At 48.6% G+C, this 15,180-nt stretch overlaps 1 protein-coding gene across 4 annotated transcripts in view; it reads left to right on the plus strand.

Annotated features, from left to right (window-relative positions):
* The window catches only part of Tmco4 (transmembrane and coiled-coil domains 4), a 79,462-nt gene that overhangs the window by 57,976 nt on the left and 6,306 nt on the right, over positions 1-15,180 (plus strand). For 2 of the 4 annotated variants that reach the window (XM_006239262.4, NM_001034949.1), the window contains 1 exon segment: positions 14,784-14,901. In XM_006239262.4, coding sequence (XP_006239324.1) covers positions 14,784-14,901 — 118 coding nt within the window. 4 annotated transcript variants of the gene reach the window in all.

Here is a 15,180-nt window from a genome sequence, read left to right on the forward strand (position 1 = left end):
GTGTATGTATTGTATGTGTGTGTATTGTATGTGTACATGTGTGTGTTGCATTGTGTTGTGTATGTGTTGCGTGTGTGGTGTGTATTTTGTGTGTTGTGTGGTGTGTGTGTGTGTGTATGTATGTATGTGTGTGTATTGTATGTGTGTGTATTGTATGTGTACATGTGTGTGTTGCATTGTGTTGTGTGTGTGTTGCGTGTGTGGTGTGTATTTTGTGTGTTGTGTGGTGTGTGTGTGTGTGTGTGTGTGTGTGTGTGTGTGTGTGTGTGTGTTTCCCTTCCTTTGGTGAAGTGCCTGTCATCTGACCTGGCCACTGGCACATAGCAGGTGCTTTAAAATGGTGATCCCCTGCCTTGCACATTCCCCTCTTGGCAGACACCTGGTTGGAACTGATACCTCTTCATATCACACCCTGAAGTGTAGACCATTGTTCCCATCAAACCAAAACCTGATAACCGTGGTTTAGAATATAGTCATAGTCACTGAAGCCATATTCCAGAACCAAACCCCTGCCTTCAGAATGGGCCCTATCCGTCTTGTCACTCCTGAATTCCTAGCCTCTGGCTCAGATCTTGGCGTGCTAGTAACTGACTTACGAATGAGATACATGAAGACAGGCATGCAGCATGCTGGGAGTTTTTCCTACTGAAGAAAACACTCTTGCCTTTGGAAGAGAGGGACTCAAAGGACACCCAGTGTCCAGGACACCTGGGCCAACTGATTGAGCCATTGTGCAAGCCTCCTAATGACCCTGCCACACCAAGATGCTTCCCCTAGGCTGTCCAGCAGTCCACCCGCCCCATTCCACCCACCCTCTCAGAACCCAGACAGGAAGCACACCTGTCAAGGGGTCAGGAAATGAGCAGGGCCGGAATTGCCCCAAGTTCAGCAGCCCCCTCTCAAACAATAGTCTGTCTCCGGGAGCAGCCAAGGACATCAATTTGCTTTGGGAATGATGCCAGCTGGTGGCAAGGGTAAGGGTGAGGGCACCTGCTGCCAACAAGAGCCTCGGCTGGAGCATTCCCTCACTAAACTGAAGCACTCACTAAGAGACTCACAGTCCCAGATCATAATGGACAGTCCTCCCCCCACCCCCCAAGTATTTGCTTTGAAAAGATTTTCAAATTGGACATTTGGAGGAGCTCCATTCAGACTGACTCATACTAGCTGCCTCAGCCAAGAAAAAGCCCTCTGAACCAAGAAATCAATTCCTGCTTCAGCTTGTGCATGCATTCACTCATGTGTGCATTCACTCATTCATGTATGCATTCACTCATGTGTGCATTCACTCATGTATGTATTCACTCGTGTGCTTTCGTTCATGTGTGCATTCACTCATTCATGTGTGCATTCACTCATGTGTGCATTCACTCATTCATGTGTGCATTCACTCGTGTGTGCATTCACTCGTGTGTGCATTCACTCATTCATGTGTGCATTCGCTCGTGTGTGCATTCACTCATTCATGTGTGCATTCGCTCATGTGTGCATTCACTCGTGTGTGCATTCACTCGTGTGTGCATTCACTCGTGTGTGCATTCACTCATGTGTGCACTCATTCATGTGTGCTTTATTCTCAGCTTCATCCCAGAGGGACGTGAGATAATTCAGGCACTAGGTATTGTCTCTGCCAGGCGGCCCCGAGCATGCAGTCAGGGCTGGGCTAGCAAGCCTTAGGGCATATTTGCTAAGTGTTTAGAAAGCCTGCTTCTGCTGCAGCTAGGGTCCTTTGCTTCTGTCTCCCTGGCTGGCTCCCCATCCCTTCCCCATCCACAAACTCTTTTTGTCATCCTTCCGAGTGTCTCCCAGACACAGGACCACAGGGGAGAGTAACTGAAAAGGAGCACTGGGTGTAGAGTCTAGAGACCTGAATCCAGACTTTGCTGGCTCCTGTCTGGTTGGCTTTGGGAAAGTCACTTCAGCCCTCCAGACTTGAGGCTGCTTGGTGAAAGAACACCAGAGCCTGTCCTAATTATTCTGTGTTAACAGTGGCCACCTGCTGGCTGGGGACTATGTGTCAGGCCATGTACGAATGTCCGAAGGGCTTTGCCTGTTTTCTCTCGCTGAGTAGAACTAACATCACTGAGACAGAGGCATTGCTGTCTCCATCTTGCCTCTGACACAGTGAAGGCCAGAAAAATGCACTGATGTGGGCAGCAGAGCTGGTAAAGTGCCTGCCTAGCACGCAGTATCCCCAACACCACAAGAGAAGGCTCGGGAGGTAGGTATAGGAGATACAAAGCTGTCAAGAAGTTTCCATGTCAGAAAGCTGAGCATAGATCAGGCAGATGTGCTCACAGCTAAGCCTGCATCCAAACCCAACTGCACTGCTCCCAGCTGCGTTAGCAAACTGCATGTTTGGTATGAAAGCCTCAGTCTCCTGAGAAATGGCCCCCGTAATGCTTTCTTCATGGGACTAGACATAGGTTAAGGGGGAGACTGTCTCTAAGGCAGATACAGGGCTGGCCAGGAAGCCGTCTTCATGCCGAAGGTTTGCCACTGTCATTAGTACCCCGTGTCTCAGCAATTCCATCCCTGTGATAAGAAACCTGACCAAAAACAATCAGGGGAGAAAAGGGTTTATTTCACCTTACATTTACCGCCCATCACTGAGGGAAGCCAAGACAGGACCTTAAGGCAGGAACATGGAGGTGAGAGCTGATGCACCATGGAAGAATACAGCTTCCTATCTTTTGTTTTGGTTTTGCTTTGTTTTTCTCTGTGTAGCCCAGGCAATCACTCTCTAGACCAGGCTGGCCTTGAACTCACAGAGACCCGCTTGTCTCTGCCTCCCGAGAGCTGGGATTAAAGGTGTGTGCCATCACCAGCCTGCCTCAGTCAGCTTTCTTAGACCACCCAGAGCCACCTGCCCAGGATGGGCCCACCCCACAGTGGGCTGGGCCTGCTCACATCAATCATTCACCAAGAAGCCGTCCCACACTGACTGGCCTAGAGGCTGATGGTGTTTTCTCAGTTGAAGTTCTTCCCAGATGACTCTAGCTTCTAAGTTGGATGGGAAAACAAAGGAGCAGGACACTCTGTTTCTCTATTATTAGCCAGTGCAGTCATTGAGCTGTGAATCTAGCTGTTAGCTTCCTCTTAGTCAAATAAAAAAAAACAAAAGGTACAGACTGGGGGACGTGTGGGGGCATGGAGATGCCAGCTCCACAGAGAACAGTCAGACCTTGCGTTTCAACCCAGCTTGCATTGGGCCCTTTCTTTAAAGTGCCTATGAGTTCTATTCCGACTTAATTAACCAGCCAGGCTTCAGTGTCTCTGCTCCTTGCTCATTAGAAAGGTCAGGCTGAGGCTCCAAAGCGGGAGCTGTGGGCAGAATGTCCGACTGGAAAGATCTTTATCAGACCAAACTGAGAACTTCGCCGGGAACCACGGCGGGGACTTCAGATAATTACCACTGCGACTCTGGCGAGTGCCTAGGGAGCCTGAAGACTTAATTAGGCCACGAGTCTGGAATCTTCCGTCTGGTTTATAATCTGGTGGCTGGTAGCTGATGCAGCTCGGTGGGCCTGTTGCGTGCAAAATCACAGACTCAGAGCGATCAAGGGTGGAGCTGATCTGTCCTGTCTGATCTCTGCAGAACCCTGATGGCGAACACTGCCCCCATCCAGTGTGCCAAGGAGGGGAAGAGGCTGGTGAGTCCAGAGCACAGGGCCACAGAGGACAGTCATCCCTTCCTACCTTGCAAGCATCTCTGTCAGAAATCCTCCCCCTCTTCCTCACCCCCAGCTCCTCCTTCTCCCCTTCCTCCTCCCCTTCCTCTCTCCTCCCCTCCCACAACCTCTCACCGTTCTCCCAGTTTTCACGAGAATAGTCTCAGAAAACTCAGGGCTCTGTCAGCCTTGGTCTAGCAGGAGCAGCCTGTCCCTCTCTGGCTGACACCCGCATCAGATTCTTCCTAGTGTCCCACGAGGCTTCCTGGGAGGGGTCACATCCAGGGTATGCTCAGTTTTGTAGCATGTACCTTTCCTACAGGCTCCTATGATCCTGCCCTACTTGGAGACACCCTCAGTGCTGTGGTCAGTGCAGCTCCACATTGGTGTGGCTCTAAAAGGCACACTTCACAGAAGATGGCCCAGCAGCACTGGCTGTGGCCAGCTTCTAGGGCAGTGGTTCTCAGCCTTCCTAGTGCTGATCCCTTAACACAGTTCCTCCTGTGATGACTCCCAACCGTAAAATTGTTTTGTTGCTACTTCATAACTGTCATTTTGCCTCTGTTATGAATTGTAATGTAAATATCTGATAGGCAGGTAGTCTTAGGTGACCCCCGTGAAAGGATCGTTAGATCCCACCCCTGGGGTCTCGACAGGTTGAGAAGCACCTGCTGGAGATCCTGTACAAAACTCAACAGCCATTCGAGGTTCCTGAGAAATAGTCACCAATATTAATCCTGGATAAACATTTATTAGGCACCAAAGCAAAGGTGGGATTGATAGTTACCTGTTTGACAGCTGTTTCCCGGAAGCCTCTCCTAGAACCATCCCCACAGCCTGCGAGTCCAGCGTGCTAGGTGAGGATGCGGCAGAATTCGGCATTCGTCCCTTTTCTCATCTTTGCAACCTAATACCCGAAGAGCAGTGACTTATGGGATTAAAGGCTTCTTTTTGGCTCATGAGGTGAGGGCACTCGTCCAATCAGAGAAGAGGAAACATCAAGGTAGCATTGTTTTCTCTAGGCTTAGGGGATGCCACTGTCACTGGGAACTCTTCTAAGATTGGGGCCTTGGCTTCAGAGGCCAGGGACACGTGCTTGTTCCCAGGGACATCCGGGATGGGCTGTGCTGGCTGTTAGTTGTTCTAGAAACCGGAGCGCCACAGACACAGGGCGGCTCAGGCAAAGAGGCATCGCAGCTCATCACGAACAGCACGGCTCTGTGCCAGATGCCATGCCATTCATGCCAGCCATGCCGGAAATAAAGACGTGCAAAGCTTCTGCCTCGTACAGTCCCAGCTATTCAGGCAGGAGGCTGAGGCAAAAGGAATACTTGAGTCCAGGAGTTCAAGGTCGACTTCCACCACAAAGTGAGACCCTATCTTCTTTAAAATGGGGAAGAGAGCCAGGCATGATGGTGCACACCTTCAATCCCACACTCGGGAGGCAGAGGCAGGCAGATCTCTATGAGTTTGAGGACAGCCTGGTCTATATAGTGTGAAGATAAAGAAATAAAAATAAAGTATATGCAAGGGAAGAGGCTGTGTGTATTTCCGTGGTAAGGAACTTGCACAGCATGTGCGTGACCCTGGGTTTAAGCCTCAGCACCACCAAAATGAAATAAACATAAATAAATAGACGGTAGATAGATGGACAGACAGGCAGACAGAATACTGGGTGTGGTAGCTCATGCTTATACTCAGTGGGAAGAGTTACCACAAACTCAAGGTCAGCCTGAGCTACACAAGGGGTTCCAGGCCAGCCTGGGCTACAGGTGAGCTCCTGTCTTAAAGAGAGAGCAAAAGTAAGAGCAAGAGACCCAGAAAGTGGGGGGCAGGCAGAAATAAGTCTATGTTAGCATATTTCTAGCGCGGCAATTGTGCAGACTAATTAGCTTTCCCACTAATTAGCAGTGTAAGTTCTCCCATTACAGATACCCCATAAATGCTAATTAAGTTGCAGCAGATACTCTTTGAAGTGCTGAGCTGAGCTTCCAAGTAGTAAAGAAACAAGAAAGAAACAGAAGTGGTGTTGGGAGGGTCCAGTTCTGTGACCAGCATTTGGAGGCTGAGGCATCTGGCTCAGACCTCATGCTTAGACAAACAGTGTGTTACAGTTATTAAAACATAGGTTAAAGACTGCAGCTGAATAGAGAAGGACCAGAAGTGGCGTGATGTGGTGTGGAGGAGCATGGCGGGCCATGGCACAGGCCTTTAACCTTAGCCCTCGGGAGAGAGAGGCAAGCAGCTCTTCCTGGGTTTGAGGCTAACCTGATCTACAAATTGAGTTCCACTTCAAGGGAGGCAGACCCGAGGGGTGGGAGTACTGCCTTTTGACTCTGGCACCCAGGAGGCTGAAGCAGGAGGACCATGAGTTCTAGGCCAGCCTGGGTTTCATATAGAGATTCTCTCTGAAAAGAGAAAAAAATAGAAAAAAACCAGCAGATTAACAAGAAATAAAAAACTAATGAGTCCAGTGATGTGGCTCATGCCTTTAACCCCAGCGCTCAGGGGGCAGAGGCAGCCTGGTCTACAGTGAGTTCCAGGATAGTCAGGGCAACATGGAGAGACTGTCTTGAGAAAACAAAAGATAGATAGATAGATAGATAGATAGATAGATAGATAGATAGATAGATACATACATACATACATACATACATACATACATACATACATACGTGGGTGGGTGAATGGATGGATGGATGGATACATAAATACATACATACATACATACATATATACATACATACGTGGGGGGGTCAATGGATGGATAGATGGATGGATGGATAGATAGATAGATAGATAGATAGATAGATAAATAGATATATAGACCGACAGATGATAGATATAAAATAACAAGAGATTTGAAAATAAATCAAATGAAATTTCTGGACATGAGAAGGCAGAACATGAAATCCATACTGATGCTTCAATAGCAGGTTAGACAGAGGAAAAGAGAAACCGCTACAAGATCCATTTGTAGAAATTACCCACAATGCCTTTGTGGGGGTAAAGAAGTGGGGAAAAGGAATGAGGAAGTTCCTTGGTTGCCTAATGCAAAATCTGAGAGAAGAGCCAAGGGAAGAGAGGGGCATTAATGCCTGAGAATTTTCCAGAAGTGAGTCCCGCCTGAGCTTCAGGGAGCAGCTATGCCTGACTAGTAGACTCTTGGGAATAAACACTGTTCACTGAGAGCCACTGGGCCAGGACGGTTGGCTACAGAGCAGTAACTTCTGCCTTTACTCAAGTGTGCACATGCTAATAAACAGCCCATCTAGTCCCAACTAGATTGCAGCCCTCAGTTTACCAGAAACTGTATTTCCAAATGACACACACTCAGTGAAGGACCTAGAATCCCAGCACCTGAGAGGTGCTACATAGTGAGTTTGGGACCATCCGAGCAATGTGAGACCTTGTCGATAAATAAATAACAATTCTGTTGGGAAAGCCAAGACCCTGTGTGTCAAACACCAGCCAATAAAATTAGTCTAAAACTCTAGAGCACAAGAACGTTCTCTAGCCCAGTTACTAATATTTTCCCCCATGATATCTGTTGAGCTGGGACTCCAGAGTTCGCAGTTCCCTCAGCAACTACTGTCTTCCACGCTTCTACTATGATGGCCTAGTAAGCCCAGCTTACAGCCTTTGGCCACCTTCCTAGTCCAGAATCCCAGAGTCTTCCAGTTGCCTCCAAAGAACAGCCTGGCCAAGCCTGTCCCAGCAACAGCCCACTCCTGGTACCAACTTCTTAGTTTTTATTTCTGTGATGAGATGCCATGACCAAGGCAACTTATAAAACAAAGTACTTCATTTGAGGCTCACAGTTCCAAAGGTTTATTGACTGTCGCAGTGGGGAGTGTGACTGCAGGCAAGCAGAGATGGCGCTGTAGGAGTAGCTGAGAGCTCACACCTCAGTCCACAAGCATGAGGCAGAGAAAGCTAACTAGAAATGGCCTGGACTTTTTTTTTTTTTTTTTGGTTCTTTTTTTCGGAGCTGGGGACCGAACCCAGGGCCTTGCGCTTCCTAGGTAAGTGCTCTACCACTGAGCTAAATCCCCAGCCCCAGGCCTGGACTTTTGAAACATCAAAGCTCACTCCCAGAGACATACCTCCTCCAGCAAGGCCACACCTCCTCCAGCAAGACCACACCTCCTCCAGCAAGGCCACACCTCCTCCAGCAAGGCCACACCTCCTCCAGCAAGGCCACACCTCCTAATCCTCTTCGAACAGTTCCACCAACATCCAATATTCAAATACCTGAGCCTATGCATAGGGGCCATTCTCATTCAAACCGCCAAAGTGTGTATTAAAAACCCAAAGGTCAGGGAAATAGCTCTGTAGCAAAGCACTTGTCTAGTATACACAAGGTCCTTAGTTCCATCCCTAGTAATGAAAAATATCAGATAAAAACCGTAGTCATGAGCCTCTCCTCCTCTCCCTTGGCTCTGTCTGTTCACACACTTCTGTTTGACACGTGGTTCAGACATAACCCTCAACCTAGTCATCACGTGTCAGCCTTCTCAGAATTTTCAGGCTGCCAGGGTGTCTCTTGCAACCAGCAAACTGTAAGTAGCCATCTTTGTGGGTACCTATGATCTGTTTATGATAACTCATTTTTGGAAGACATCAGAGTTGTTAAAACATATTTGATTCACAATTGTATCCGATCACAAAGGGAAGTGAGACGGGCAGGAGGGGATGAAATGTGAAAAGAGTCAAATCCTGCATGGTACTCGCTGTGTGACCCAGGACAGTGTTTGTAGGTCTGAGGCCGAATATCCCATGGTAGAATGGAGGTGTTCTGCTTACCTTCCAGGGACACTTGGTCCTGAACTTTTTCTAAAGTAAGAGGTGGTAATGGTTTAAAAAAAAAATTAAGAGAGCACACACTTGGTATCCCAAGACTCAGGAGGAGGCAGGAGGATTATAAATTCAAGACCAGCCTGGACTATATATATTGAGACTGTCTTCCAGGGGGAAAAAAAACCCTTATTTTTTAAGGATGTAGTAGGGGCAGTGAGATGTCTCAGTCTGGAAAGTTCCTGTAGCTCGCATGGACCTGAGTTCAGACCCATGTATGATGATAGCCATGCACGGATGTGCACATCTGTGACCTGATGACAAGCAGAAGATGGGTGGAGCCTCCAAGTTTACTGACCAGCGAGTCCAACCAATTAGTAAGCACCAGGCTCAGTAATAGATCCTATGGCCAAAGAGAAGAGAGACAGTAATTGCCAGACACCCAGCATCAATCTCCATCCTCCACACACATCACATGCTACATGCATATCCCCCACACACAGTTCTTGTAAAGAAAGGAGAGGGAGCCAGGCATGGTGATGCAGGCCTGTATTCCCAGCCTTCTGGAGGCAGAGACAGGTGGATCGCAGTGAGTTCCAAGCCAACATAGGGCTGCCAAGTAAGACCCTGTCTCAAAACCGAGGAAAGGAATGGAGAGATGGCTCAGTGGTTAAAAGCATGTAGTGCTGTCTCAGAGGATCCCATTGTGATTCCCAGTTCCCATGTCTAGTCTCTCAGAACAGCCAATAACCCCAGCTCCAGGACCCAACACCTCTGGCATCCATTGGGCACTGCACCTTTGTACACATATGCCTGGACATACATGGGTATAATGTTTTTTTTTAAAAAAATAATAAAGTATTTTTTCTTTTTTCCGGAGTTGGGGACCGAACCCAGGGCCTTGCACTTGCTAGGCAAGCACTCTACCACTGAGCTAAATCCACAACCCCAATAAAGTATTTTTAAAAGATTTATTTGAACAGTCAATCCTGGAGTCCCTACAATCCCGATTGGCTGAAGAGGAGCATGGCTGTCACCAGATACCCCAGAATACACAGCAGACCGCGGCTCAGCCAGATGGCCCTTTCATCTCTATGATAACACGCAGTCACATTTGATGCGATTTATTTCCCCGCTGTAAAACCGTACCTACCAGTTGCTTGAACCAAGTCAGACCTAGCGTCAGCCGGCCTGGGGGGCAGCCAGGAGAGGCCAGGTGGAACAGATTAATTCTGAGATTCCTGGGGTGCGGTAATAGCTGTCTCATTCGGTGTGGCTATCAAAGAGCAGAACTGAAGGCTTAGCTATCCACTTGAAGAATTCATCCCAAATGCTGATCAGATGGCCAAAGAGGTTCCTAGATGATTTCCTGCCAGTGTGAGCCTCCCCTAGGGGGCAGCCTCTGCAGTTGGGACGCCCCCCCCCCTCCCGACTCCCTGCCCTGTTCTCCCAACTCGGCTCCCTCCCTTTGCAGTTTGCTGCCTCCTCTATAGAGGACATGTGTGAGTGTCTTTTCAATGGCCTTGGTTTGTGTCAGACACTGCTGAGATCATCTCCAAGTCCTTTCTTGCAGATGCTCTCCCCTCCCCGCCCCCCAATTCTCACCTTTCCTCACTCTCCGCACACATGAGCCCCTGATGGAATAGAAAGGATCCAGCCACTTTGCAGGTACAGCTGAGAGAGTCTCATCACTGACAACGTGACGCGGCATGCAGGAATGGGCAAGCGCCTCTCTCTCTGGCTGTTTGAGCAGACATCAGAAGCTCTGTGCACACCGGCTTCCCTTTAACAAGGCCTGCTATGGGGAGATTAGCAGAAGTCAGGTCAGCTATGCTGGGCGAAAACTGGGCCTCTGGGAGGTGTGCTTTAAATCTGAGTTTTAGAGTTTAAACATAAACAATTCTCAAGGCTGATACTGAGAAAAGGATGCCCTGTCTGGATCCTGGATGGATTCTGGGAGAACTGGAGCTATGTCTAGACTTCTGGGAGTGCCTGGTCATGAAAATGCCATCCCAGGAGCCCAGGGTGAGCCTCCAGAAACACCAGATGGACGGTGGACAAGAGTAAAGCTGATAACAGAATGTCATCAGAAGTTAAGAAAGAATTCTGCACAAATGAATATTCTTGAGGCTACGGAGCAAACACTTTATTTTTTAGGAGTTATTTTTATTTTTCATTATATGTAGGGGTGTGAGTGCAGTCACTTATGCAAGCCAGAAGAGGGTGTCAGATCCCTAGAGCTGGAGGTTAGGTGGTAGTGAATTGCCCAGCATGGGTGCTGGGACCTAAACCAGGGTCCTTGGCAAGGCCAGTAAGCACTCTTAACTACTGAGCCATCTTTCCAGCCCTCTGACCTGAACACTTGAAAGACTTGAGGAACTGGAGCTATGACTCAGCTGATAGAGTGCCTGCCTAGTGTGAGTGAAGCCCTGAGTTCCGTGTCCAGTCCTCATAAACTCAGAGTGTTGGTGACCCACACCTCTAATCCCAGCAGTGGGGAAGTAAAAGTAGGAAGGTCACAAGTTCATGACCATCCTCAGCTAGTTCTAAGATAGCCTAGGATACATGAGATCCTAGGATACATGTGTCTCAGGCTGGCCGAGAACTAGCAATACAGCCAACGGTGGCCTTTGTCTTAGTGACTGTTTCATTGCTACAAGGAGATACCATGACCAAGACAACTTATTAAAGAAAGCCTTTAACTGGGGGCTTGCTTGTAGTTTCAAAGGGTCAGTCCATGATCAACAGGTCAGGAAAATGACAGCAGGCAGGCTTGGTGCTGACGAAGTAGCTGTCGACTACATCTTGATCTACAGGCAGAAGGCAGGGAGAGAGGGAAACTGGAAGCCTACCTCAGCGACACACCCCCTCCAACAAGCCACACCCCCTAATCCTTCCCAAACAGTCTACCAGTTGGGAACCAAATATTCCAATGTATGTGCCTATGAGTGCTGTTCTCATTCAAACCACCACAGCCTTAAACTTTTTTATCCTCTCGCCTCTAGCTCTCAGATGCTGGGATCACAGACATACACTACCACACCCAACTCCTGTGGATGAAACCCAGGACTTGGTGCATGCTAGACAACCACTTTCCCAACTGAGCCGCCTCCCCAGCCTTGACTTCTATCCCAAGTGGATCACTCCTGGACTAGAGAGAAGCAGTGACAGAAAGTCCCAGGAGCGGAGAGTGAGGGCTTGACTGACAACCTTTCCTTTTCAACCAGAGGCACGACGCCTCCTTACTGCCAAAGTTATAGCAGGATGGAGGACCGCCCACTCCCATAGTAGAAGCAGAGTATAAATAAAATCTAAGGAGCTCTTTCAAAACTGGGAAGCACAAAAGCTACCTGTGTCTGTGACTCCTGAACTTGGAGATAATCTTACCCCTTTTACATAAGAATACGAATATTTATAATCTTGTGGGGGCGGGGGTGGAAGGCACGTGCTAGGCAAGTGTTCTGTTGAGCTGTATCCTCAGCCCTGTATTTAATGCCTCGAACTTTGACGGGAGGGAAGGCCAGGACCACAAAATGACTTTTGGTAGACACTGGTCCCATAGCAAAAGAATGCCGAGGCCATTAAATGTTTATCTCTGGCATCTTTTATAATTTTGTACTTATTTAATGTGTGTGTGAGTATGCATGTATGAATATATATCTGTTGTATGTGTATGTATATGTGTGTATATATGTGTATGTGTATGCATTTGCATGTGTGTGTATCTATTGTATGTGTATATGGTGTATTATGTATGTATGTGTGTATGTATATGTGTCTGCATTTACCTGTGTGTGTGTCTGTGTGTGTGTGTCTGTGTGTGTATGTATATGTGTTTCTACATTTACCTGTGTGTGTGTCTCTGTGTGTGTGTGTCTCTGTGTGTGTGTGTCTCTGTGTGTGTGTCTACATTTACCTGTGTGTGTGTATGTCTCTGTGTGTGTGTATGTGTGTGTGTGTGTGTGTGTGTGTGTGTGTGTGTGTGTGTGTGTGTACATATGTGCATGCCTTGGTTCCCATGGAGAGGTCAGAAGACAACTTGAGTTGGTCTCTCCTTCTCCCACTGAGCCGTCTCCTGGGCCCTCTGGCATCGTCCATCTGTCTTGAGCAGTGGGTGCATTCTGCACTGGCTACACATCCTGGGGGCTGCTGGGCACTGGAGGTATAACCTGATAAGGATTTGTTTTCTTTTTTTTTTTTTTTTTTTTTTTCTTTTTTTTTTCTTTTTTTTTTTTTTTCGGAGCTGGGGACCGAACCCAGGGCCTTGCGCTTGCTAGGCAAGCGCTCTACCACTGAGCTAAATCCCCAACCCCTAAGGATTTGTTTTCAATGTAGTGACGGGAACTTAGGCCCTTGCACATGCTATGGAGTGAAACCTTTTGCACATCCTGAACAGTGAGCAGATCTTTTGAACGCGGCTTGTCTGAGAATAGAGGGAGCTTGGTAAGGCAGCTCCTGGCTGGGCTTCAGCGACAGTGGAATTCATGTCCAACCCAACCTGGTTTACGCTCCTGCCTGGTTTACACTCATTCTGCAGACCACTGGCTTCTCTCAGCTCAGAGTCACGGCAGCTGTCTCCTTAGGATTTTCTCCCTGGTCCTCTCTAGATCTAACAGTTGCTCAGAATCCCTGCTATGGTCACTGCTGGCCATAAGGAGGTGTGACACTCTGTCCATGGCAGAAAGGCCACTGATGGAGTTCCCACGGGCGGAGGAATGGTGGCCCCAGAGGTCCTGGCCCTGTGATGACCAGAGGTCCACACAGTTTGGCCTTCTTGGCTACTGAAACAGAAGAGAGAATGGTCCAGGGAACCCACAGCTATCCAGATACCCTGGGTTGTGGTCCTAGCGGAAGTCTCTTTGGCTATGTGATCTTGGACTGGCATCATCTTCTCTCGGAGCCCATCTCCCCATCTTCCATGGGAAGGGTTCAGAATGAGGTCTCACTGGTCTCTAAGGACCTTTTCTGAATACCGCATCCAGGGCAGAGTTAAGGCAACATGCTAGATGACAATAACTTCACACAAGCTTTAAAACTCCCCTAGGACCAGGAGTGAGGTCAACTTCTATGCCAGAGTTTTGTTTTATTTTTATTTTATTCTATTTTATTTTTTTAATGCCTACGGTTGTTCTGTCTACATGTATGTCTGTGCACCACCTGCTTGCCTGGTATTCACAGAGGCCAGAAGAGGGCGACAGATCCCCTGGCCTTGGAGTTACAGATGGTTGTGAGCCACTGTGTGGGTGCTAGGACTCAAATCTGGGTTCTTTGGAAGAGCAGTCAGTTCTCTAAACCACTGGACCATCTCTCCAACCTCTCAGAGAGTCTGAGGTTCAGAGCTTGAGAATACTCAGAGAACATGGTATTGTAAACACCAAGCAGCCTGGAACCCTTCACTCAAACTCTGGCATGAAAGCCAGGAGGGTTAACAGAAGCACCTCAGTTAGAAGGATCCTGAGAGAGGAAGCCGAATGCCCTATGTCACTCAGCAAAAGGTTGGCCGAGCTAAGGCCAGCCGCCTGGCTGATGGTGGTGTACACCTCTATCCCAGTACTCCAGAGACTGTGAGTTCAAGGTCTACACAGTGAGTTCCAGGATGGTCAAGTCTACACAGAAAAACCATGTCTTGAAAACACAAAACAAAAAGAGAAAGGAAGGAAGGAAACAAGCAGAAGGGACAGTACCAGAGTGAGGGGGTGGGGTACACCCATTTGCCAGAGTAGTTCTGAGAGTGACGTGTGTCCTTCTGCAGACTGCCAGTTTCCGGTGTGCCTGAGCTCCACGCAAGGCTGCCTACAGGACACACAAACACTTCTAGTGGACCAGACCTAAAATATTCTTGAATCATTATATCAGAGTGACTGATGAGTGCACCCCTACACTCCAAAACCCATCACCCCTTTCCCTCCAGGCTACCAAGCTTCCTGAAGCCTGCTCAAGGAAGGCTTCGGTGTCTCCCAACTGTTCTCCAATGCTGCAGGGCCCAGGGTCTCTCTGAAGGGGGGCAGGTCATCCATGTTCTCACGGGTCTGAGCTTTCGGGCACTGGAAAGACACCTTGTTTCCTACTCAGGCTGTGCCACGTGCTGTCTGTGTGGCTGTGTGCTGTTTACTTTAACTGTCACAGTGACACTTTGCAGGAATAGATCAGACATGTGAGGGCCTGGAACCCTGTGTCAGCCTCCATTTCTGGTGTGTGTGTGCACTACCCCCTTTTCTCCATCTCAATCCATCCCACACCCGCACCACCCTACCCTTCCCATCAGGACTACGGTATGCAGGAACACTGACAGAGTCTCCTGGGGTCTCTCACCAGATTGCCAAGGGATCATCGAGGATGTTGTCCTTCTGGGTGCACCAGTAGAGGGGGACCCCAAGTACTGGGAACCGTTCCGGAATGTGGTGTCTGGGAGAATCATCAACGGCTACTGCAGGTCTGTCTGAACCTCATGCCATGGGGGAGGTAACAGCATTTCCTGAGCTCCTAGTGTGCCTTCCCCACCCTTTCTGGAGACAAGAAGTCTCTATGCTGAAAGGTACAAGAAGCTGGTCACAAGCATTTCAGGAGTGTGGCTAGGGCCAGAGGTTCAGATCTGAGAGGCGTCCCACCCTGCAGGATGGCAGAGGAGGGTCTTGTGGGATTCCCTCCTGTGTCATCACCTACAGGATGACTCTGAGGGAGGAAGCATGGGGTAGCACCTGAGTCTGAAAAT

This window comes from Rattus norvegicus, chromosome 5 (genome assembly GCF_036323735.1).
Source record: "Rattus norvegicus strain BN/NHsdMcwi chromosome 5, GRCr8, whole genome shotgun sequence".
NCBI classification, from domain to species: Eukaryota; Metazoa; Chordata; class Mammalia; order Rodentia; family Muridae; genus Rattus; species Rattus norvegicus.